General features: G+C 40.8%; 3 protein-coding genes across 4 annotated transcripts; 2 read left to right on the top strand and 1 right to left on the bottom strand.

Moving 5' to 3' along the window:
- Positions 1-2,422: 2,422 nt before the first annotated feature.
- LOC109631786 (uncharacterized) lies at positions 2,423-9,674 on the bottom strand. The gene is made up of 3 exons (XM_020090759.2): positions 8,538-9,674; positions 8,180-8,251; positions 2,423-4,884 (listed from the first exon to the last, which is right to left on the bottom strand). Exon 3 carries the CDS (start codon positions 4,775-4,777, stop codon positions 3,980-3,982), a length of 798 nt encoding a protein of 265 aa, XP_019946318.1. The 5' UTR covers positions 4,778-4,884; positions 8,180-8,251; positions 8,538-9,674; the 3' UTR covers positions 2,423-3,979.
- Positions 9,675-9,791: 117 nt separating this feature from the next.
- LOC109630900 (growth differentiation factor 10b) lies at positions 9,792-19,620 on the top strand. The gene is made up of 7 exons (XM_020089402.2): positions 9,792-10,091; positions 14,698-14,815; positions 15,566-15,741; positions 16,143-16,333; positions 16,429-16,603; positions 17,044-17,156; positions 17,259-19,620. Exons 1-7 carry the CDS (start codon positions 10,025-10,027, stop codon positions 17,613-17,615), a joined length of 1,197 nt encoding a protein of 398 aa, XP_019944961.2. The 5' UTR covers positions 9,792-10,024; the 3' UTR covers positions 17,616-19,620.
- Positions 19,621-21,215: 1,595 nt separating this feature from the next.
- On the top strand, positions 21,216-24,493 carry il22ra2 (interleukin 22 receptor, alpha 2). 2 transcript variants are annotated; one of them, XM_069538422.1, is made up of 6 exons: positions 21,216-21,370; positions 21,941-22,055; positions 22,208-22,389; positions 22,630-22,772; positions 22,901-23,060; positions 23,966-24,493. In XM_069538422.1, exons 1-5 carry the CDS (start codon positions 21,307-21,309, stop codon positions 23,048-23,050), a joined length of 654 nt encoding a protein of 217 aa, XP_069394523.1. In that variant the 5' UTR covers positions 21,216-21,306; the 3' UTR covers positions 23,051-23,060; positions 23,966-24,493. The 2 variants fall into 2 exon arrangements, with proteins under 2 accessions (XP_069394523.1, XP_019946850.1); XM_020091291.2 differs by having other exon boundaries at positions 23,377-24,493.
- Positions 24,494-24,522: the final 29 nt, after the last annotated feature.

Raw genomic sequence — 24,522 nt, 5'->3', positions numbered from 1 at the left:
CCTCCCCTTCTTTCTCTCCCTCTGTTTTGTGGGCCTGTTCTGTCATGGTTGTTGTTTCAAACTGCTGCTGCCTCTATAAAACAACTCCAACACCCGAGTCGTGTTGTGCAGCCTGAGATGAGCAGGGGAGGGATTCGGAAAAAAAAAAGAAAAGAAAAAACAATAGTTTACTTTGAAAAATGAGACAGCCTCTGGTTTCACTGTGAGTCATGAAAGAGTTTAGAGTCGGAGGATTTAGGTAAATGTCAGGAATCTGATGCAGGGCTTGGTTTTCTGAAGCTAAATGTTCTTATAAATAAATCTCTTATCTGTAAATCCACAAAATTATAATTAATCCCTGGAGAGTTTCCTTATATTAAGATGAAACCCAAGAATTTCTCCATCCTTAAAAATAAATATATAAATATGACTAATTCAGATCAGTAATATCAGAATCAAAAACTTAATTTGAATATAGGGGTAAATATGTTCTCTAAGACTCTATCAACAGTATTTACAAGAAAACCTTCAAACTTTTAGGATAAAGTATGAATTGAACTGTAAATACAAAACGATCATAACAATTATCTGCACATTTACATTTTCCGTTGTTCTCGAAGTCACTTTAAATCACGAGTTGTTTTTACTGCAGGTTCCAGTTAAATTTAATTGAACTGCACTTTTAAAAGACTTCATCTGAACATCAGTGTGTGAACAATTTAGATACAGACAGAGATTAACAGTCATTAATGGACAGTTGTGAATAGAGTGAAGTGTTTTGATTTGATGTCTTAGTTTTACACACAATTATATATGAAAATATATAAAATTACATAAAATGATTCAATGTTTATTTTGTTTATCCAGCAGCTTGGTTAATGTTTCTTAGTGTCAAAAGTGCAACTTCATTTCTATGATAAAGTAAATCTTTAGAATTAATTATAAGAATAAGAATCTTATTTCATAGCGCCTTTATGGACACCTTACACTATATCATAAAAACACACGAATAAGTAAAACCAAGTGTTAGATTCAGATTAGGAGACACAAACACAAATCAGAATATTTAAAAAGTAAAATTAAGAGACAATTAAAACCAGGTTATGCGGCATCGAAAAGTACAACATGAACACAAGAGTGACTACAAGTTAAACCAAAGGTTAAAATCTTTATAAAACTTGTGGAATCATAACACACACACACACACACACACACAGAGAGAGAGAGAGAGAGAGAGAGAGAGAGAGAGAGAGAGAGATACTTTCCAGTAAATAGACACTTAGACAGAGTAAAATACACTAAATTGTTTATGTATTCCTGGACTCAGATCACACACAAACACACACACACTGCAGATCTATCATGCAGCCGTGCACCCTGTGAATAAAAAGAGCTGTAATTGCAATCATATATGTGGCGCTGCAGCACTGTGCGCCATACCGTACCATTAGTATCACAAATAAGTAATAATTTGCTAATGACAACATTATGTTGAGTCAGTTTAGGGGCAATTAAAGTGAGTGATATTTACATATGCCTAATGAATCACCGAGCGTGGCAGTTCGGGCGGACTCTAATGAATATTCATCCAGGCAGTTCTCCCCCGCGCGCCGCAGTTTATAAACTGAATTATGGCTGATTTGCCCTTTTAAAAAATGAACACGGGCGCATCTCCCACAAGGAGGCGGCGAACAATAACGTCTGATTATAAAAATGCTTTAGTGCGTAACTGCCGGTGGAGAGACGGCGGCAGCGTGGTTGCAGACCCACATGGAGGAGAGACCACCTGAAATCAATCCACTTCAACCCTCCACCTCTTTACACTCAGTATTTGCACTGAACATGTCATTGATTTATTCGCACTGGAGGGAGTTTGTCTTTAAATGATCAGGTCACGGTTCTTCTCACCAACCTGTACATGGGTCCGACCCTCCCAGCCCGGCTGCACCACCACCACCACCGGTGATTACTCCGGGTATCATCCCCGGTGAGTGGGCCCTGACCCTCTCAGGTGCGGGATCAACAGGCGGCATCAGTTCGTATTCACAGTGCGTGAAAGCGACACGTTTATCATGCAAATAAGCAGCTCTTTACAGCAGGTGTCAGCGAACACTCATCGTGCGTAAAACGTGCGTAAAAAGACGACGAGCGTCTTCACACTAGAGTCCAGTCACTGATGACTCACATGCAATCACAGATACATTTGGTTTTAACCTGATTAATATCCTACATCCTGATGACAAATCCATTGGAAATTCAATAAAAATAAAAATCTAAATATTAAAATTACCAAATTAGCCTCCACCATCAGACTAACCCAACATTTTATAGGCTAAGATTATGTGAATCTTTTATTATTCATTCATTCATTCATGTTGTATGTGTCTGATCCATGTGACAAATCAAGTACTGACAATTATTATTGAATTCACAAGACATAAAGCTCAGTAAATCATTTATTTCTGTTTTAAACAACACAGCCAATGACACTAATATAATTTCTTTTACACAAATAAATATCAGGTCAAACTTAACATTGTACCTCTGTCATTAAAACATTCCTTTCAAGCTGTTAAAGTGCTGAGTGTCATGTATGTAGAAGTATGTAGAATGTAGCTCGCTTTAAAATCATGACAGGAAAGTACCTCAGTCTCCTTCACCTCAGTTTGAGTCGATGCTTTCACTCGGATGTATCTGCTGCCACCGTGTGGTTCAATGTTCAAACACAACACAAGTGACAGGTTTCTTTAGAATGACGTTTGTATATAGAGGTAAACCTTCAGCACAGGGACTCAGAGGTCAGAGGTCAGAGGTCAGCTGACCAGAGCTGGGAGGGAGTCATGCTGCACTGATGTCCAAATCACCTCCATCCATCTTTAATCACACTGAGGGTTATAAGTGAATCCTTCTGTTTATCACTGTTGATCAGTGCTGGAGTGAAAACTGAGCCTCACTGACAGTTTTAATCTGTAAATAAATTTTTACTCTTATGTTTCAAACAGTTGCACCCATCATCTACACCTCTGATCGTCTAATGGTCGTACGTACGCGTCGTATACATTGGGTGAGAGAGGCGGGCGACCCACATTAGAGTCTTCAATTAGTCTAACCTCGACCTGCATATCTGTGGACTGTCAGAGGAAGTACCTGCAGAAATCCAGATTCACTCCTGATCCGGATAATATCTCTCGGATTGATCAAGTCTCATGCTCCTTATTCCTCCTGAGGTTTAGGGTTTAGGATGAACTATGTTTTTTTGTTTTTAATTAATGTAGCAATCTTCAAATAAGATATATGTTATATTCAGTCTCTTTTGGGACACGAAGCTCACATTAGAGAGGGAAAACAAGGGAATGAAAAGGACAAATGCCCGACTTGTAAACACTTGTTTTGGGGATTGTTCCATCAATTCAGCATAAACATCATTTGGAAACAAAGGACCCTCCAGCTGGAGGAGGCTGGCAGACTGTTCCGGTCCCTCAGAGGCTCTCTCATTAGTTGACAGTTTGTTTTTACATGCTGATAAACAGCTGTGCAAAGTTCTCACTCACGGAAATTATGATAAAAGCTTTCGGACGAGAAAACTAATCTCAGTTTCTGTCCTCGGAATTCAACCAGGAAATAACTTTTAGAAAACATAAAACAGTCTAAACTAAATAACAGGATGATTTGAAAAACAGTTTCTGCTGGTTCATTGCATCAGTCACTTTGTTTCCTCTCTCACAAAGTTCTATGTTGCAGATTTCTATATTTTTCCGCTTGAAAAAAACGTACTGATCAGCCCGATTTCAAAGGGAACACAATGTGTAAAGTAATGGAAACTTCACCTTCTATTCTAAAAGGATAAATTGATTAATTTTGAATCGTGAATCTTAAGTGTGGACTTTTTAAAATTGAATTCAAACAGCCTGTAAATGAAGAGAGCTCTTGATTCCTGGTCTGTAACAGTCTCTTCGTCCTCCTGTTGTTCCCACCAGCACCTCTCATAAGTAACCTGGTGTCAGTACACAAAGCTGACATATATGACGGATGCTGCTGGTAGTTTTGGCAGGTGGAGGTCAGGGAATGGCAGCACACCGTCACTGTCTATGTGCGTCTGGACCGTGTAGGCTTTGACCACTGCCCCCCACTCCAGCACCGAGCTGTGGACGATCCCCAGTCGGGCCTGTTCATGATACGCAGCTCCCAGCTCTCTGCCCAGGAAGATGTCTTGGATCTGGGGTGTGGACAAATCCAGGGAATCTCTCCTCCTGTCTGCGATCAGGTCCAGGAATGTGTCCCTGTCCCGGTTGTATCTATTTGTGTCCAGGTGAGCACTGTTGTCTCCGTCTGCGTCACTGTTTGAGTCTGTGTTTGCATCCGGAAGGTGGTGAAGCTGCTGCAGGTTCACCACCGTCAGCCTCTCCAGGTGCTGCACAGCGAAATGTCCCTCTAGGGGAGAAGAGGACATCCCTCTGGATCCCCCGGCACCACAGTGGATCAGAGTCAGGTGCCTCACCTCTGAGTTGTTGAGCAGACGTGCCGTGTTCAATGGCGACGTGAACCAGACGGTCAAATGTCTCATTCGGAAAACAGGAGAGGAGTGGGACTGCGGGTGGTGCAGCGTGGACAGCTGGATGTCCTTGCATCTGCAGTCAGTCAGTGAGGAGATGCTGCAGGGCTGCGGGTCCTGGCTGCAGGAGTAGTAGAAAAAGCTGTTGTGGGTCACGTAAGCCAGACGCAGGTCAGAGCGCTGCAGGGCCAGAGACACACACAGCAGCACACAGAGGAGAGGAGCAGGAGGGCTGAAGGCTGCCATCACTGCTGCAGGAGGACAGGCTCAGGCTGCATGTTGACTGGTGTTCATGAAGGGACGTGTCCAGGTGTTCAGGTGCTGTGCAAACCTGAGCCTGTAGAAAAGACATACTGGACACAAAAAAAGTAAAGAATCAAACACTCAGCCATCAAATGCCTTTAACTTTCACCACACTGCAATTTCCTCAAGATCAGGTTTTGGAAACCTTGTCACCGGTGAACTGAGAACTGACAGTTTGAGATGTTGAAACCCGAGTTTTGAAAGTTTGAATCTCTATTCAGAAACTTTGTGGACGTACATCTGCACTGTCACTGTCTGTTATTTCAAAATGTAGTTTAAAATACCCTTGTTTTAGATGTTGCCACATATTTACCAGCATGCAAATCACATGATATCCTGAAAACTGAAAAAACAGTTTCTGGAGGCCGGAGCATTTCCTCCTGACTTATTGTTTAAGCTCTTCAGAAGTTAAATCCAATCACATGACAAACACAAAGTAATGTTTGCATGGAACAAGTGTCTGATCCAGATCTGATGTGTTTTCACAGCTTCCTGCAGAGCCATGAATGGATTTACAGTTTTTTAACATATAAACATACGTGTGATTCTGCCCACAGCCTGTAAAATGACTTTATCTGCACAGTGAGTGAAATTTCCCTTTAAATGGTGCATCTGAATTTCCCCTCCACCTCAGTTCACTGGATTCCAAGAGTGACTGTTGTAATTTTCTCTTTTGGAAGCACACTTTTCATCACCCGGTCTCAGCTACATGTAATTCACCACATGATTTACAGCGGCAACCTTTCCCTGGGCCCGAGGGAGCGGGAGTGAATTTGTTCCATTTTCCCGTGTGTCGTCGTACATCGAATAATATTCTTGACATTTTTGTGGTAAAAGTCCAGCCGCAGTTTTAAATCCACCATGACAGGAGGGGGGGGGGGGATAACTGTATGAAAACGAAACAGCCGAGGTCATGCAAGTAAAAAGCAGCCGTCTCAGGGTTCAGGTCAGCTTTCACACAGGAGACTGTTGGTGTTGGATGTTGGAGTGAAATGTGAGTGAGTGCTTTCTAACCACGACATGAAGAGCAGGGATGTGGACGCTCTGTGATGGGTGTGTTCCTGCTCCACACTGATTTCCACTTTGAGACCACATTGACACACACACACACACACACACACACACACACACACACACACACACACACACACACACACACACAGACACACAGATACACACACATATTTAGAAAATTATAAGTGAGGAGATTCTTTTTAGATTCCAGAGAAAACATTGTTTGGAAATCTTGGCGTTTTCCAAAGGTCAGGGTAGATTTTCTGGTTTGGCAGTAATATCAGAGCAGAAACTCGACTCGGCCACCACATTCTTCCTTTCGTCTTGACTGACATGAAACAGAATAGAATAATCCTCGACAGTATGTTTAGCATCTCTTATTCCTCCTAAGTGAGAAAATTCCTTTCAGTTTACATTACACAATCAAATGTTCTCTTTCTGTTTCTTTCACCCGTCTTTAATGCTCTATGATATTAACACCGGGTCAAATATTTGAATGAATGGATTTCGATGCATCTCGCTCATGATTACATGCTGATATATTTTGTATCTTTGGAACCTCTGCTTCAATTTTGTGGCTTTGAACAATGTTTGGCTGAACATCGTACTTGAAACTCTACTTTCTGACCGTTCAGTGACTCGGGGAGGTTCACGGAGCATCCAGGGTTCTTTACCCTTCTGTGTGTTGCTTTCTTGCTTAGAAAGAAAAGTTAGCATTTGAAGAATTGCTAGATTAACACTTCATTTATTAAACTATTAATTAAAACAAGGGATTCAACCCAGAAGATCTGATGACAGTAGTCAGAGCCTGCATTTGGATATTCTGTATTTTCTAACAGTCAACAAATTCTGTGAAAAACCCAAATATCAAGAAACCTAACTGAGCCACACATCAACACATTTCTACAATATTATCTTTTAGGTTAAAGCAACATCACAGTCCCCAACACATTCACCGTTTATTGCAGTTTTACTATCGTTTGCTTAAATCAACAGCTCATGTTGTCTTCAATGATTGAAGCTTTTAAAGAAAAGAAACTGGCCTATTTTTTAATATACGCGTCTGGAATACGAACGAATACTTTGGGGGCTGAGTGCCACAGATTACTGGGGAAGCCAGATTGTAACACTTTGCTGGTTTGGTTTTTCTCAAGGATTCATGGACGATTTCCAGTTCAGAAACACTCCTGCTCCCAGGAGCTTTATAATAGCACAGCGATATGATCGGGGTATAGTGGGGATTTTCTCTCAATGTCAGTAAGAAAATGTTTCCCACATGTTGAACTATTCCATTTTGTAATTGTTTTCTTTAATCATGATCTCTCCTCATTCAGTCACGCTACTCAGAGCGAATGAACTTATCCTCGAACACAAACTCTCGACCGTGCAGAGACACAGCAGAAGTTTCCGTTACAGGTGAAGACATGAAGCAAATGTATCCGAGCAGCAAAAAGAGAAGAAGAGATCAACCGTTAATATTTTGGTTTAGTTTATAAAAGAAGATTCTGTAAACAAAAATTGTATATAAGAACAATTTTGAGATATTTTCAGGCTACTTTTTTTTACTTGAGTTGATATTTTATCTCCATTTTTTACTTGGATAACTTTAGTTACTAGTTACTTTTCAGATTAAGATTAATAATAAAGACTTAACTGATCCAAGGAGATGATGATTTAAAAAAATGAAATATAACTTAACAAGTTAGAATACACTAAACCTCCCACCAGCATTTAAAGTAGGTACAATTGAATATACCTTTATGTTAAATGGGCCTCTCTGAATAATGAATAGTTTTAGTACTTTAATGCACTTGTACAGAGTGTTTTTAAACTGTGGTGTTGTTACTTTTACTTAAAGATCTGAATAAAGGATCATGTTGTTACTGCATCCGTGTGCTGAACAGGTTCTTTTGACAGATCAAATTCTAGTTTTACTGTCACGCATTCTTTCCACAGTCCAGTTCACGGAAATGTTTGAGGATGGACAGAAAGAGTGAGCGTCCGGGTTCAGTGTTCCTCAGTTTGTTTTTCCTCTCTGGCCTCAAAACTGTTCACTCCACCTCTGCTTTTGTCCAAAAATGTGAGTCGCAGTCCCGCGGGACAGAAGCATCTCTCTCTTTCTCTGTGAAAACGTTCAGACTTTCCACTCGGCAACATAAAAATGAAGGAGTGTCTGACCACATATCTGGGCTTGTTATGAATCACTCACTCGGCCTTCAAGTGACTCAACCCTCAGTCATGGCTACAGAATAGTTTCTGTGGGTCGGGGGAGAAGTTTGCCTCATTAAAACTCTAAACTCTCTAAAGTTCCAGTGAATTGAAAGCACTCACCATTTCTCTTCTCATGTAGTTCCCGGAGAAAACTCATCTGAGGCCAACGACAGCACGACTTGTGACATCCTACTGTGAAATAAAGAATCCGTCAGCTGAACCTCCAGCATCATGAACAGTTAAAGTTCTTCACTGTGACACATCTTACAGATTTTCATCTTTGTGAGAATGTTTCTATTACATAACATACTCAGGAACGCACCAGCTATGAAATGAAATATGAGCACATGCACCAGACTTGACTTTCTGCTCCTTTCACGGTCAATAAGAGTTAACTACAGGACACAAACCCACATTTCTATTCGCTGTTACAGTAAAACTAAGTGGTTCTTAGTGTCAGTTAGTTTGTGTAACTCACCTCAGTCCGCTGCTGAAGAGATGATATTCCTAATGCGTCAGACTGAGACTGGGATGGGGAGGAAAAAAAATCCCACATCACATCCAGCTGACGTCAGGATGGAGGAAGTATGCCACAGAGGAAGTTGTAAAGTCCCAGTCTGGGATACGGTCGGATTTAAAGCTTCTAAACCGAGAAGACCAGAAACAACCAGGATCCCACAGATAGTCTGTTGTTCTATTTGAATTATGTTACACCCATAGAGGACCAGCTTCATATTATTCTGTAATAAAATGTTGTGTGTTCCTGTTCATGGTCACAACACAGCCATAGGTATATTGTAAAACCATATTCTGTAGATTCATCTATGGAAGATACATTTACCAGAATAACAGGGTTAAACTACTTTTTACTAATTTATCTACCAGTAAAGTTATCAAGCAGTCTAATCCTAAAAATCAACGTCTTCCCCAGATTTTGTTTTGTTGATAAAAAGTTTTGTCTCATTTTTATTTAACAATAATACTATAACTATAATTATAGTTTTATGATGATGATGATGATGATGATGATGATGATGATGATGATGATGAAGATTATTATTATTATTAAAAAATACAATAAAAATAATTAAATAAAGTTATTATCTGAGCATAGGCCAGCAGGACTCCCCTTTAATGAAATATTTACGATTACTATGAAAGTAATAATAATAATAATAATGATGATAATAATGATAATAATAATAATAATAATGACAATGATAATAATAATAATAATAATAATAATAATAATAATGATAATGATAATAATAATAATAATAATAATAATAATAATAATAATAATAGTAAAATAAATAAATAGTATACACCACAGAAATGGAAAAGGCAAAAACAAAAAACACACAGAAATATCTGTAACCTACACAATAAACAAGAAAACAATCAACCTGCAGACAGACAATGTGCAAAAAAGTACTGAGGATAAACGAGTGGCATGATGTAAAAAGTATTGTAATGTAAAGTGACCATAATATAAGTAATATTGCAAAAGTAAGTGACCGTGACATAAATACTATGGTAAGGTAAGTGTATCCATGATGATATAAATAATATTGTACATTATTATTATTATTATTATTATTATTATTATTATTATTATTATTATTATTATACAACTACAACAGCAAATTCCTGCTACTACTAATGTGATAATCTAACAATCTGACAAACTCAGGACACTGTAGGAGTGAGGTTTTTCCACAGGGGGGCAGTAATGCAGCGCCTCGGATGCAAACCAACGTTGGGTTAAACCTCCAAAGAAGAAGAGGTAGCGCTGGGCTGTCCGACGTTCAGTGAAGGCAGCACTAGTCCTGCGGAGTCAGGAGCGGCTCCTCTTCGGCTCCTGTTGTTTTCTCCTCCTCGATGAAACCTCTGCTCCGCCTGCCTCCAGGAGCTGTTTGACGTCAACGCGAAGCAAAGAGCCGATCGTCGGGTTTGAAGCTGAGGATGACTTCGATCAAGCTTCTTCCCGTTTTCCACTTTTTCCTGTGGATCCCTGTCGCGTGGTGCGTCGGTGAGTTATCGGTCCTCGCGAGCTAACGCATCTGTTACAGCTAATGAATCAAAAGGAGCGTGTGTCAGGGGTGATTTATAAAATGACGGTTGTCTGAGGACACTGAGCAGGAGAGAGGAAGAGGAGCTGCTCCTCCTTATCCTCCTCACCATCATCATCATCATCATCGTTACCGGGAAACACCCACGAATCCCTGTTAGCCGCAGGCCGCTAGCTGCTGGCTAACAGAGATTCGGTGTTGTTTTCACTTCTCACGCTCACATGTGAGAATGACCGTGACTCTGGCTCACGTCATGTTGCTCCCCGGTGTGAATCCGCCTCAGTCTGCAGGATGTCGTGTTTCTGCCTCTAACAGCTTCAGCTCCTCAGCTGTTTCAGAGATACGGTTCATGTAGTTCACCCAGAAACGAAGAATCACTCATTATCTCCTCGGCACTATGCAGGTGGAAGGGTGGCTGAGGTGTTTGAGTCCACAGAACACTTCTGGAGTTCCAGGGGCAAACAGCCTTGAGGCCAAATCCAACACAATCAAAAGTAAATGTCCTCAAAGGTGAACTGCCTCCATGTTGCCCCTGTGGTGTCTCCAGGTGTCCTCGTCCTCGAAGCAGCGTAATTTACACTGTGTGTTTATTGCCTGAATGTTTGTCGTGATCCACGTTCATGTTCAGACACTTCCCCCCCACGCCTCCTTCGTTCACAGTGGTGAGTGGTTAATGAGTGGATTTTTATTTTGGGGTGAACTATCCCTTTGTTGACTTGTCTGAGGTGACTGACAGGACACATCATGGAAAACCTGCTGCTGTCGGACGGGCACTGAACTCGACGTCGAGAGTCGGCAGACCCCTAGCTCTAGTGAAAACTCCGGAGAATGTCCGAACGAGCCCTCGTGTTGAAAACAGCAGGAGATGCTCCCGAGGACTGACGGCCGGCGAGTGGCCGTGTTGACGGAGTTTCTAAAGCTGTTTTCAGACATGAATACTGGAAAATGTCCACAGAATTGGATCCGGACTTTCTCCGGAGTTTGCCCTTTACTATGGTCGCAGTGGGAGATTCTCCACTCAGACACGTTCACAACAACACAGAAATCTCCGGAGCGTTCAGGCGAGGGGTGAATACCACGGAGAATCTCCTGCTGTCGGCTCCTCTGGACTTTGTGCATCTTTTTACCAGGGGCCCTGGGGTAGAGCCTCTCACATGGACATCTGCGCTCGCACGTACACTCTGGAGAATGTCCGGGGAACACGGAGTTCAGTGCATGAGTGTCTGAAAGCAGCTGTGATGTCTTCCTATCAGGAAATCATGTAAATGACCATAAAGGGACGAAGAACAACCACAAAGAAACTGTTTTTTTTATTTTTTGCCCTTATTTTTTTAAGTTTTTCGCCAGCTTGCTTTTAGTCTGTTATTTTTTAATTGTTGGTATCTTTGTTTGATTGTTAAACACCTTTGGTTGCACTTGTTTGTATCTGCACTGAATAAGCTCAGGATACCTGTCCCCACACTCTGTGTTTCTGAGCATGTAAACAGTTATACTTAAACTTGACAGGAGAGCAGGTGTAAGACGAGATCTTTGACCCCAGAATATTATTTTAACCAGAACAAACAGCCGTGAACCACTAAGCTCACATGTGACTGATTGCTTGAAGACAGTTTTTTTGGATTTCCTCTTTGTAGTTTTCAGTATTACTCAAGAGCCTTCAGTTGCACAATCCACAGCACGTACATGTCCAGTTATTGAAACCCTGCTGAATACACAATACCTTTCACAACAGTACTTTGGAAATGTATATTCTGGGATATAAATGCTTAGATCAGAAGAGCTTTTAGTCTTTCAGTCTGTGGCACTTTGCTTGAATTGACATATAAAAATCACAAACAGGAACCAAGACTGGGGCGTTGCAGTGGGAGTGATTGTGCAGCAGCCAAGAGGATGTCTAGACAATACTTTAATTGTCTGAGGGTTATAACACTAACGTATTGCAGTTGGTGAATAATGAAAATTAAAAAAATATAGATGGAGAAGTCTCATGTAAAACATCTCTCAGGAAATAACTATGAGATGACAAATCACCAGACGTTTAACATTTATTCGTCTTGAGATTACAATGTTCCACAGAACGCATACCTCAGATAACTTTGCTCTGGCATTACAAACATACGAACAAACAGCTCCTCTAGTGAGGGAGGACGTTGTGTGTATCAAAAGGTTTTCTTGCTCACAGATCTGAGGGCAGCAGAATTGTGCTGTTGGTCCCTGGGGGGGCAGAACTGGCTCTTCATGGGGAAGTGCAAATACCTGGAAAAAATGTAAGCACTGACCAAAGCATCATGAAACAATGAGTTTTAGACACTGTGAATTTCCTGCAGGAAGGTCCTCAGACTCTGCAGAGTGAGATTGCCAAGCAATTCCACCAAGACACGTGGAATTTCTCCTCCACCCCTCCAGCTCTCACTGTGTCTTAAATTTCAGTTCACATATACTGTAGTTGAGGTGACACAGTCAGTGCATCTTCACCGCAGCAGAGGTCATGTGTCGTTTCTCCACACTTGAAGTCAAATTTGTGAGCAGAACTGAAAAGTCACTCAGAAGGTTCCGCTCTCTGCCTGCTGCTAACGGTCGTTGTGGATCCGTCCACATGGGAAAAGATACATCAACTAGAGTAAAGCTGATTAAAACCCCCTCTTCCTTCCCCTGCACTCCTCTGTCTCAGCCTGCTTATGTTGCAGACTTCCGTCTCAGGTCTCACTGCCAGATAAGAGATAACATCGCTCCAGTGAGCACAGACTCACAGCTCGCATCTGTGTGCAGAGGCTTTTTATCTTCTCAGTTGGTCTGCAGGTTTCAGTTTGAGACTGTCAGTCTGCTCACGAGCCTGAGTCTCTGAGTCGTGTCAGATCTCACGGAGCACGTGAGAGAATACATGAGTGTGTGCGTTGTTCAGCAGTTCTTTTACTTCTTAGGAGGTAATCCCCTGACAAACTGATTTGTGATGAGCCACTGTGTATTATATTCCAGTACTACTACTGGGGCTTTCCTATAACTGGCACTTTCACTTTTATCTTTGATATATTTATTTATTATATAGTTATATATTATGCCATCAAAGCGTTTGTAGAAAAACAACAAGCAACGTACTGAAGAGTCTACCTGCTTAAGAGAAAATTAATGTGTGTGTGTAATAAAATAAAAATATTCATTAACAGAGCTCAAAGTACAACAGTAACATCCGTTTACATTATTGCATGAGTGTTACTGATCCAATGATTCACAACTGGTTGATTGTAGTTATGTCTTCCTCCAAATCTGTCAATTTAAATATTGTTTTGATGCACGTGTTGTGCATTATTACTATCTGCAAAATGTTCCTCTCTGTAAAATCGTATTTATAAAATCTTTCGTAGATTTACTTATAATAATAAGAGTAAGAATATTCAGTGCGACTTTTTATTCTTATTTTGGGCTCCCTAAAATCTCAACCTGCTACAATATAAAATGAATGTAGACGTAAGTTTGTGGTTGAGAGTGTGAGTCTGTGTGTCTCGAGCCAGCGTGGTGACAGCCCTCAGAAACCAACTTTACTGTTGTGGTTATCACTTCTTTACGGTAAACATGTAACCATCTGCTTCACACTTCTCACCTCACAGTTTGAGGATGTGTATTATCACGTGCATGTACGTTGATGTTTGTTCACAGAGGAAATGAAACAAAAATGCGTGGGCAACGTTTTGGTTTCTGTTTTTATTTCATGTAATGAATGTGAAGGTGTGTTCAGTGAAGCCCCTGAACGTTTCACTGGAGCCGTTTTGTTGTCCTTTTTAACGAAGTTTGAAAATGACACACAATGTGCACTTTTACATCTTTAAAAAACGTACTGAGTTATTAACCTTATTGTGTGAGGCCTGCCTTTCTCCATCAATCTTAATGCTAGGTTCCAAAGAAAAAAGTCAAAACCCGTGGATGAATCAGTGAAGTGTGGACATTATCAGAAATGCACCAGCTTCTAAGGAAAGACAACGGACTTGTGTAAACACGCACAGACGTCAGTAATAGTACGCAGAAGTAACCAGTGAGTCATCAGACCTGCTGTTCAAGTCTCAAGTCTAATGCTGCTTCATTTAAAGTCAACTGATGTCAGTGATGTAAGGATCTGATTGTTGTGCTCTGTTTTTACTTCTTTGGATTTGAGGAACTTTGGGTGTAGGCCGTCAGGAAGTCTGTTTTGGAGTTCAGTGCCAAGAGACAGTTTCCATCCACTCCACCTGGTTTGCAGAAATTTCTATGTGAATTCACTTTGTCTGTAAAGAATCCAGACTAGAAAACATGGTGTACACATGGTGTACACATGGAGTAAACATGGTGTAAACATGGTGTAAACATGGTGTAAACATGGTGTACGTTGAGCTCAACACACCAGTATATTCTACATCAGTTTTCATGCAGTGCCCTCTAGTGGGGAGTTTGGGGCATTGAATAAGCCTAATAATACAGTTCAGTGGAAATGGAGCTCCACCTACAGTCTAATATTAAACCCAGGGTTTTGGTTTGGTATCAGGATTGATGACTCAAAATGTCTGTGGGCTGACATCTTTGTCTCTGTCTCCACAGTGGAGCCGCCGACCAAAGTGACCCTGCATTGCCACAATCTGCAAAACACCCTGGAGTGGAGTTACGGCCGCTTCTTGCCAGGCCTCAGATTCAGAGTCGATATCCGGCCATATGAAGGGTGAGATATAGTCACGTTCATCTCTTTCTATTAATTACCTGTCAAATATCTTGTGTTTCCCATTTTACTATATATATTTTGTGGATGATCTCTGCTTTAAAATGTGTGAACATAAATAAACATTATGCACCTCATGATAATTTACGCCGCACGGTATTGTCTGTATTTTAAAGCATTGATCCACATAAAGTGTATAGTTGTGTTCACAACAAAATACAACCTTTGTTGTGTAAGTAAGTCAATTAGTGTTCAACATCATATTCCTGGAGAACAATTTATAGTCGCAGCTGAACCAGAGACGTGCTTTGCTTGTGACACATGTGCTTGATTAGAGCTTGAATTCTTATTATTGTCATCTTACGGTTAAAGATGATTTGGAGAAAAGAGAAGATCATTTTATATCAGCTCACTCATCTCTTATTGTTTTTAACAATTCTGAAGTGATTCCACAAATCCTGTTCAGGTCGATGTTTGCAATTGTTTCTGGAAACATAAAAGATATTTGACCAGATTTTATGAAGCATTTATAAACGCGTGTAGCAGTAAACTACTGCAGACAAATGATTATATTATCATTTTCAGTCCTCAGTGTTTGTCAGAATGTACATATGCATAAATCAGTATTATTTTTTTTATATAAGCCGGCCTGGTCATCTTTACTCCTTCAGCTTGTGACAAAGACTTTCTGTGACAGATTTGATGTCTCAGTATCCAAAGCGTTTCTCATTTTCCTCATCGTTGTCTCTCCAGCTTGCCCACTCAGCTGTGGGTCGACCCACCTGCTCTCCAGGCCAACTTGTCATCTTTCTCTGATCCTAGCAACGCGTATCTTGTGTTGGTAACTGCCGTGGTTGGTCAGAATGAGTCGGCCGCTGATGAGGAAATCACTTTCAGCTACTTTCACGGCTCTAGTTCATCTCAGAAATGTGAGTAGTGATGTCAGCATGCCCACATCTTCCTGATGAATTCACAGATAAGGTTGAGGGTTCTTTATTGCATTTGCTCTGCTGCAGACAACAACACAAGATAATTGTGATGTCACTCCTTGAGGTTTAGAAACCACTATAAAAATGTGAGCTTGGATTTTGGGGGGGACAATGTAGATTCTGATATTTGAGAGTAAAACATTTTCGATGCAGATTCGTCAGTCAATATATAATGTGTATTAAAAAATAATAGCTGATTCCTAAGATGTTGTATCATCGAGGCTTGAAAACAAACAGACCCACAGATAATGACTGAGAGTGAATCTAAACATCACTGTGTCACATATAATGACAGAAACACTCGCTGCTGTTACTCTAAACGTGATGATGTTGGTTCCCAGGTTCTGTGGACCTCCCACCAGTTAACATCGTGGCCCAACCAGACGACAATGTCTTGTTCCACTTCATGCATCCCTGGCTGTGGTACCACCCCACGGAGCCCAACAGCCCGAATTCAAAACTGAGAAAGAAGAAAAGCTCCGGCAGAAATGATCTTCCTGTGTTTAAATACAGCGTTGTGGTCGTCGGCCAGGTCAGAATAAAACATTTGAAATTTGTTGTCGCATAATAGTATTTATTAGTGGAAGTAAACAGCTCTGATATCTCATCATATACCTTTTGTAACAGGCTCGTCAGCATCATTTCCACTGTGGGAAGAGTGAGTGTAAGCAGGAGATTCCAGTGGAGGCGTCGCAGGAGAAACACTGTCTGAGCATCACAGGAGAGCTGGAGAAAATGGCCGTTGAATCCACAGAGTTGCACTGCACCATGCCGTCGATCCCAGTGCCACCTGACCAGAACAGTTGAGTAATATTTTATCAGGGGTCCCACCATGACATTGTGTGGATTTTTTTATATTATGAATGAATTTTATCACCAATATTTTGGCGGTTTTGACTCAAAAATGTAAAACTTGTACTAATACACAGTAATTAATACCATATGTTTTTATTTGTATGTCTAAATAACATGAATCTGGTCCTATTTCGCTGAAGTACTCGGATTAGTGCTCTATGCACGCTGGGGATCTGCTGGTCAGACTTGCAAAAAAAGCATAAAAACATAAAAATATTTACGGTCTAACAATAATTAATTTAAATGCAAAGGCAGCTGAGGCAAATTAATTCTTGTAACTGTTGTACTGTGAGTAGGAAACTGTGTCTGCTGCCAGACAGAGGCCGAGTAAACCCAGTGCATGTGTCTGTCTTCAAATGTAATCATTCTTCCATTTATTTTTTCCAGATTACATTGTCTACATCATCGTCAGTGTGTTGGGAGTCTGTGTTGTTGTATTTGTCGTCTTCTTGGTTTACAAAAAGAAGACCTGGCCAAAGATTGTGATTCCAGGCTCTATGGTAGGTTATCTCTACCACTTCAGGTTTTATATGATGATTCTCATTTGAATTCATATTATTCTGAACTGTTCTTTTCCCACTTTTCCTCGTTGTTTCGTGAAGTCAATCAAAAGACCCATGCAGGGGTCCATGGCGGTCGTTCCGGAGCAGGTTGTTGTGTTAAGAGTGGAGCCGTCCTCTCCCACACCTCTACTGTCCAACGAAGAAGAGCCCATGTTCACGCCCTCTGCTCCCACCATTGACTCTCCTGTCCTACGTCTGCGAGCTGTCCTGAAAAACGCTGAAGATGAGCCTGATGAGGAGGAGCCCCTGAGTGATGAAGGACAGGGGTACTTGAGAGGCGGCAGCCTGGATGAAGATGAGCCACAGGACAACATTGAGGCCCAGCATGGCTACGAGAAGCGTCCAGTGTTGGTAAAGATGGGGTCAGATGAGCTGGTGGAGGCCTATCGCTCCTGAAGGTGATGCTGGTATCCTCCGAACAGGTTGACTGTGGCTCTTGCCTGTAATGATCCAACAGTTAACAAGTTACAAAGGAGTTATGGCTACAGAAGGTTCAGTCGATGTCCTCATCAAATGTGAAAAAGAATCCTTTTGAAAATCAGTTAAACATTGTCTTAGTATTCTGCCTTAGTAATGACTGATTAACAAAAAGTGAATTTGATCATTTACCAGAATATCAGCAGTGAAGACACACTGCTCATCTGTTTATTACCCCGTCTCAGATATTAGTGATTCACTTTGCTGCTCTCACAAACTGCGCGTGTCTGATTGTACGACATAGTGAGAAAGCATCTTATTCATTATATGTGGGAGTTAGATAAATGACGCATTAAAGCTGATGCCAAAAAACGATTTTCATCAAACTCTTTGGAGGCATGTTTAAATGTGCTTCCCTAATCTTAATTTCAAATGCAGACTGATGTTAGAGGATCTTTGGTAAACATCACATTGTGCTCCTGCCTCAAAGTATCTTGTTATTTCGTGATGTTGTGTACACCAGTTTTATTTATTTAACACTTGGGTGTTTTAGCGCTGCGTCGATGAAAACAACAGCCATAGATCTTTTCTTTGTAATTTCTAATTCACTGCCCCACTCCTGGAAACATGAGAGCAGAAAACAGGAAATGAAAAATTATTGCACTAGAACTGTTCCAACTGGAGCAGAGTTGTTGTCTTAAAGTGCCCAGTTGATCGAATGCCTTCACGTTATGTGCCATTGTCATGTGACAGTCAAAAGCCTAATCAATGATGCGTCTGTCCTAAGCACAAGTGAACAATGTTCACTTTATAATACTCAGAGGCTCTTTGACATTAAATCCATTGAATCGATACATTTTAAAGGTCAGACTTTGGATCTATTTCCGTCTGTGTTGCCAGGATGAAAAGAAAAATACTTTTAATACATCAAATATCTTTTAACGAGGTTAGTCATTGGTTGATAATAAGCCCGTGACGATACTGTGTCAGTGACTTATAAGAAAAGTGTAAATTAAGATAAACAGCAAACGATAAAGGATTTATTAACCATTCCATAAACATAATATCCTACTACATCTATACCATCTGTTGCATGAACACAAGCATTAACATTTTCATTACTAGTAGAGCTGAGTCTAAATCCTGTCTTCACTGTGGAAAGATAAAGTATATCCTGTAAATGCATTTGCACTTCATTGTTTTTTCAATATGATTCAAATGCTTTATTTTACTATGAAGATGCACCTTAAAGTTTCAAGTAAGTTTTATTTTTTTATACATTTTATTCTGTGACTGTGTTTGAGTCAAAGAAAATTAAGATAAATGGGCAGGTCACGAAAGAAATGTGATGAAGATTTGATTGATTTTTAATACGGAGCTGTTCAGGTGCGTCCTCGTCCTCACCTGTTGCTCCATCAGGAGAAGAAGGGAAAAATGAATAATAAGTTTGTAAAAAGCATAAATCAAACATTCAAATTATCTCTAGAAGCATTTACAGTATTTATAATTTAAAAATGCGTGGATCCATTTCTGTTTGAGTTTCTTTCACTTCGTCTGGCTGTATGAGACCCAGACTGACCTGTTGATGCAGAGATCAGGGCTCACTGGGGTCGGGGGGCCTCATCTGGTGTTCCTGAAGAAACGAGTAGTTGGTTTAGTGACGGTTTTGAGCTTCAGAATAATTTTCATTTCATCATTCCCTGATGGTCCTGTTCGATGAATAAGAATCCTCAACGTTACTGCATCTCAAACCTTTCAAGTTCCCTGTCACTGTATATGCAGAATGTGTTTTTATAATAATTCTGTTTTTTTTTGTGTGTGTGTAAGATTTGCAGACGATTCTACTGATCAGTTTGAATGATTGTCTGGGTCAAATGTTTGAGTTTTATTTTGTTAAGCAAATCGTTGGCCTTTCTGTTGCAAACTGCTGGATTTATCCTTTTTATGTAGCATACATTACTTCATTAAAAACAAATTCTCTCTACCTTTTCCTGTTTGTGTCCTGTTCTGTGAAGTTCATCCAGCTCAAATTATCATATGTTCTGTTCACTGAGTTACTGTATGTAATGAGAAATGCAGCCGATGCAGGAAGGGAAGTTGGTATTTCAGTGTTGACGGCAGCCAATTTAGAACCGGGTTGTTACTACAGGACTGACGGACTATTTAAATCACAGCATCACATTGTTTCGCTCAGTGTTACTATTTAAGGGAAGAAGCACACGTGTGACATTTTAGCTATTTCCTCTAAAACCATTAATCTGAGCGACGAGGGAGACCTCCTTTGTTTCTGTGTTTTTGCACAAGTGTGTGTGTGTGTGGGAGACCTTATTGTTACCAGTAACAGTTGATAACTGACCTCACTATCCGGTGTTGATCCTCCGCTGATGTTCGGTGATAAAAATAAGTCACGTTCTAGATGAAATGTATTTCAACTGTAATGATGTAACGTGAATTTTAAGTTGCATAGTCAGGTTTTAGGTTAATATTCTGGATCAATATGAATATAAAGACGCCAGCTACTGGAAATACTAATAAATGAAAAATGAAGTGACAATAGACAGATAAGATGATAAACGACATACAGTGTTTATTTTGAGCTTTTCCACTCAAAGTGCTTTTCAGTAAAGTGTATTTCCATTCACACACATTCATTCAGTTCATCTATGGGCAGGACTTTTTCTTTGAGGGATAATTTGAGGTTCAGCGTCTTGCCCAAGGAGACTTCGGCATGATGATGGGGAAGATTGGGATCAAACCGCCGACCTTGTGGTTAGAGGCCTCCTGTCTCTCTCTCTTTCTCTCTTGCACTGTCACTGGTCATTATGAAACACATTTCCTGAAACCGCTGTTTCCAATAAAGAGTTTGAATAGCAGATAGTTGTCACTGGTTACGGTAACAAGTGTGTATAAACGTGAACCTGAAGCGGGACAGTAACTCTCAGTGACGTGAAAAGGAACAAGAAATATAACAAAGTGCATTCATTGAGGAAACACATCAGTCAAATCCAAATAAGAATGAAAACCATAGATTATTTTGATGTCAATGGGATTTGTGGTTTTATACAAAACCAATTGTTGAATTGGTTTTGTATAAAAACCAATTCAACAATTTTTTAGTCCGAAACCAAGAAACTTTAACCTTTTTTTTTTCCAATCACAGAACTTTTTAGAAACATGCATGAGAAAGAAAAATGCAGTTCATACTGGAGATGATGTTGCATTAGTGGATTTCAAATTGAAGAAATAATAGTAACCAAAATAACTTCTCACGTTGAGGGAGGAATAGTCACGTCTTGTCTCGGTTGTTTTCATGTATGTGACTGTCAGTATCAGGATCTAAGACTCCTTCACTGCCGGGAAAAAAAAATCTTTGTTTGAATGTTGGGTCAGTGAACGCATCATGAGGTGTTGGAGTCTGTTTATGTCTGCACAGACTGGAACATGTGTAAAGTGATCCGCCTGTGACGAAAGCTGTCATGGGTAAAATGTACTTCTGTAAAGGAAAATGTGTAATGAGCATTAGTGGATGTAACGTGGCCTCAGTGTGTAGGTTGTGTAAGTAATGTCATAAAAAAAAAGGGGGAAGTTGAAGTCTGGTTAAAGGCCGAGGTGCCGGGGGGCAGCATCAGTCCAGTGTGGCTCAGTGTGCGTGTTCACCAACATCTACATCATGACTCTTCTGCTGCTCGGAGCCGTGCTGCTGGGAAACCTGGGAGTCTGTGTCGCTGCACAAGGTAAAACTTTATTTCTGTTTTTGTGAATTATTTCCACACAAATGCAAGATTGTCATTCAACAACAGATTTAACAGATGTGTTCAAGTGAAGAAGAGGAGAACCTGAAACTTTACTTGCTTGAGAGTGAACAACATGATAAAAACAGTCTTTACGAAACATCACTCATCTTAAAGACAGAATATAACACCCCAAATAAACTGTGTGTATTTTCATGTGGACGGAATAGTTTTATTTATCTTGTGCATATTGTTGATGTGTTTTTACAAATACAGATAATACAAATATAGATAAATGAATGGATGAATAAATGTAGAAATACATAAATAACCTTCAACAAACTGCATTTATGTAAATATGTATTTCTGTATAATTAGTCTACAGTATGTATATGGTCTTTTTTGTCTTTATTCACTTTTGATTTGGGAAGTTTTGGTCCTTTGACATTTATTCTGTTAACATTATCTTCCCTCATTTGTATTTGCTTTTTGATTTTCCTCATGTTAGTGATTGATGATTCTATCTGCTCATAAACCACGACAGGAAATAATCAATCACTTCCTTTTTTCCAGTGATGCTCGCTCCACCTGCTCAGGTGATGTTTGACTCCGTGGACTATAAAAACATTCTACACTGGACTCCGCCCACCAACAAGACCTCACTGCTGTACTACATCCAGTGGAAGATGTGAGACATCACACACACACACACACACACACACACACACACACACACATGAAACAGATAAACTTCAGTGGACACCTAGTGGCTGTTAATGTCACCTCTGACTTTCAACCCCCCCCACCCTCTGTGTTTGTGTCTGCCCCTCCTCCCCTCAGTTACGGGGAGCCTCAGTGGTTGGACGTGGGCGGTTGTCAGGGGATCCAGAAGCCTGAGTGTGACCTCAGTGACGTGACCTCTGACCCCAGAGAGTGGTACTACGCCAGAGTTCACGCCTCCTCTCTGCCCTCCAACAAATCAGCCTGGGCCCTCTCCCCCAGATTCAGCCCCCGCTGGGACAGTGAGTGTTTACACATCCTCCTCCTCCTCCTCCTCCTCTTCCTCATCTTGTTCCTCCCCCTCCCCCCTTGACATCTTGTCCTATGATTTCAGGCTTCAAATTGTAATTTTCTATTATACATCAAATTATTTTGTTTCAAAAATAGTTTATCAGTAAATATTTGTTTCTGTTCGTCATTCTTTCATCACCTTGATTTTGTGTTTCATTAAAAATAAATAAACTTGATCCTTCTTTCTGCAGCTAAACTCAGCCGACCCGTCCTGCGGCTGAGCGTCACAGAGGAAGGGATTGTGGTTCGTGTGAAGTTGCCCCGACCGCTGGTCCGGAAGATGCACCGCAGTCTGCTCTACAACATCTTCCTCATACACACCAGTGGGAAGGAGGTACACACACACACACACACACACACAATGTGCACACGAGAGGTAACAAGCACACAATCAACTGTACATCATCACTAAATGTTTGATGTGGATATGTTCCATGTCTCCTTCTCTCTCTCTCTCTGTAGGAGGTGTTTGAGATGAACTGCTGTTCTGAGACACTGACTCTGAAGAAGCTGAAACACAAAACAAAGTACTGCCTCCAGGCCCAGATCGAGATCCCCTTGCAGGGCAAGAGCAGCGACCGTGGCTCCCGTAAATGTGTCACTGTGCTCTGAACACACACAGGTAGGAAGACACGCACGCACACACACACACACACACATGAATTTAAATCAGAATGAGAAATACTTTGCTGAAATTGGGTTTTGTTACCAGACCAGAAACTTGGTCAAACAAATTTATACATATAAATAAAAAGCAGATTAAAAAAAACACCATGTAAAAATAAGTTGTGGAGGTGAGGGGGCTGGGCAAGCACCTTCACCTGTACACATGGTCTCTTGCCACAGCCTTATTATCTACCACACACATGAGCTAAAATCAACCACACAGAAACTTGGCTTCTCAGCTCAGACTCTCCCCCATGTGTCTCTGTTTTCAGTTCTGGGTCCCTCAGTCCTTGTCTCCCTGCTCAGCCGCTGCCTTTTAAACCTGACGATCAATCAGCTAACAGCTCTCACCTGCACTGATTAACCCTCTGGTGCAGGTGCTCCCCCAACCCCCATCCTCTGAGACAGTGGTGAAAATGTCAGGAGAAAGTGAAAAATAAATTCCTCTTTGTTTGGATCTGTGCCTAAATTGAATTGCGTCTTTCTTGGCCCATGTCCCATCCGTGTGTGTGTGTGTGTGTGTGTGTCTGCACTCAGACGAGTTGGACAGTATCGTTAGAGAGTGAAAGGTGACCTCTCTCAGGTGTAACAAAAGACTAACCAATGGGAAGTCAAGTATCAGCTGTCATGTAACAAAGGCCCGCGGCGGTTTGGACAGAAAGAGGGAGGGAGAATGAAACTCCTGGAGGAGAAATCTTTTCTCCACGACTATAATTACCTCTGCTCACCCCACCCTCGCCACTATTTTTAGATCTGCGCACACAGACGTGTAGAATAGTGTAACAGTTATTCCTTTTGTGCGCCTGATGAATCTTCTCCCATCTCTGTCTCCTTCTCCCCCTTTGTCTCTTTTTCCTGCAGACGAACGACACAGTGGATGAGCGGACTCGTCATCTGTCAGTTTCAAACATCCAGCGCTACCTCGACGGCTGCAGCCCCAAAAATCAGTGCAGATGAAAGTGATGCACTTTTTCACTCATAGCATTAAAGGTCTGTGGAGGTTAAAGGTCATGGTCCAATCACCAGCTCTTTCCACCTCCAGTTAAATGTCAACTAATGTTTAGCCTTTTTATTTGATTCATTATTATCATCATTATTTTTCTTACATTTTGATTTGTTTCCTGTGAACAGAGGGAAGTTTCATTCGTAGTTTCTCAAACACTGTGACCATGATTTGTTAAGTGCAGCCATGTTAAACCGGGTTTGTATCTAATCCATCCTCGAGGATCGATGGATGTGAGCTGAGCTTTTAGCCGAGCACTTTCTTCAGAATTGAAAAACTGTCACTTTACTGTGAAGAAGTGAGTCGATTAGTCTGTGAATGTGAAATCTGTGCCAAAAGTGCTTGTTGCATGTGCTGCTTTACAAATAAAAACCAGTTTCTCTTCACACTGGCTCGTTATTTCTCAGAAAAGAAA

The sequence above is a fragment of the Paralichthys olivaceus genome, chromosome 14 (genome assembly GCF_024713975.1).
Source record: "Paralichthys olivaceus isolate ysfri-2021 chromosome 14, ASM2471397v2, whole genome shotgun sequence".
Classification (NCBI taxonomy): domain Eukaryota; kingdom Metazoa; phylum Chordata; class Actinopteri; order Pleuronectiformes; family Paralichthyidae; genus Paralichthys; species Paralichthys olivaceus.
This window is presented reverse-complemented; position numbering and strand designations above follow the sequence as displayed.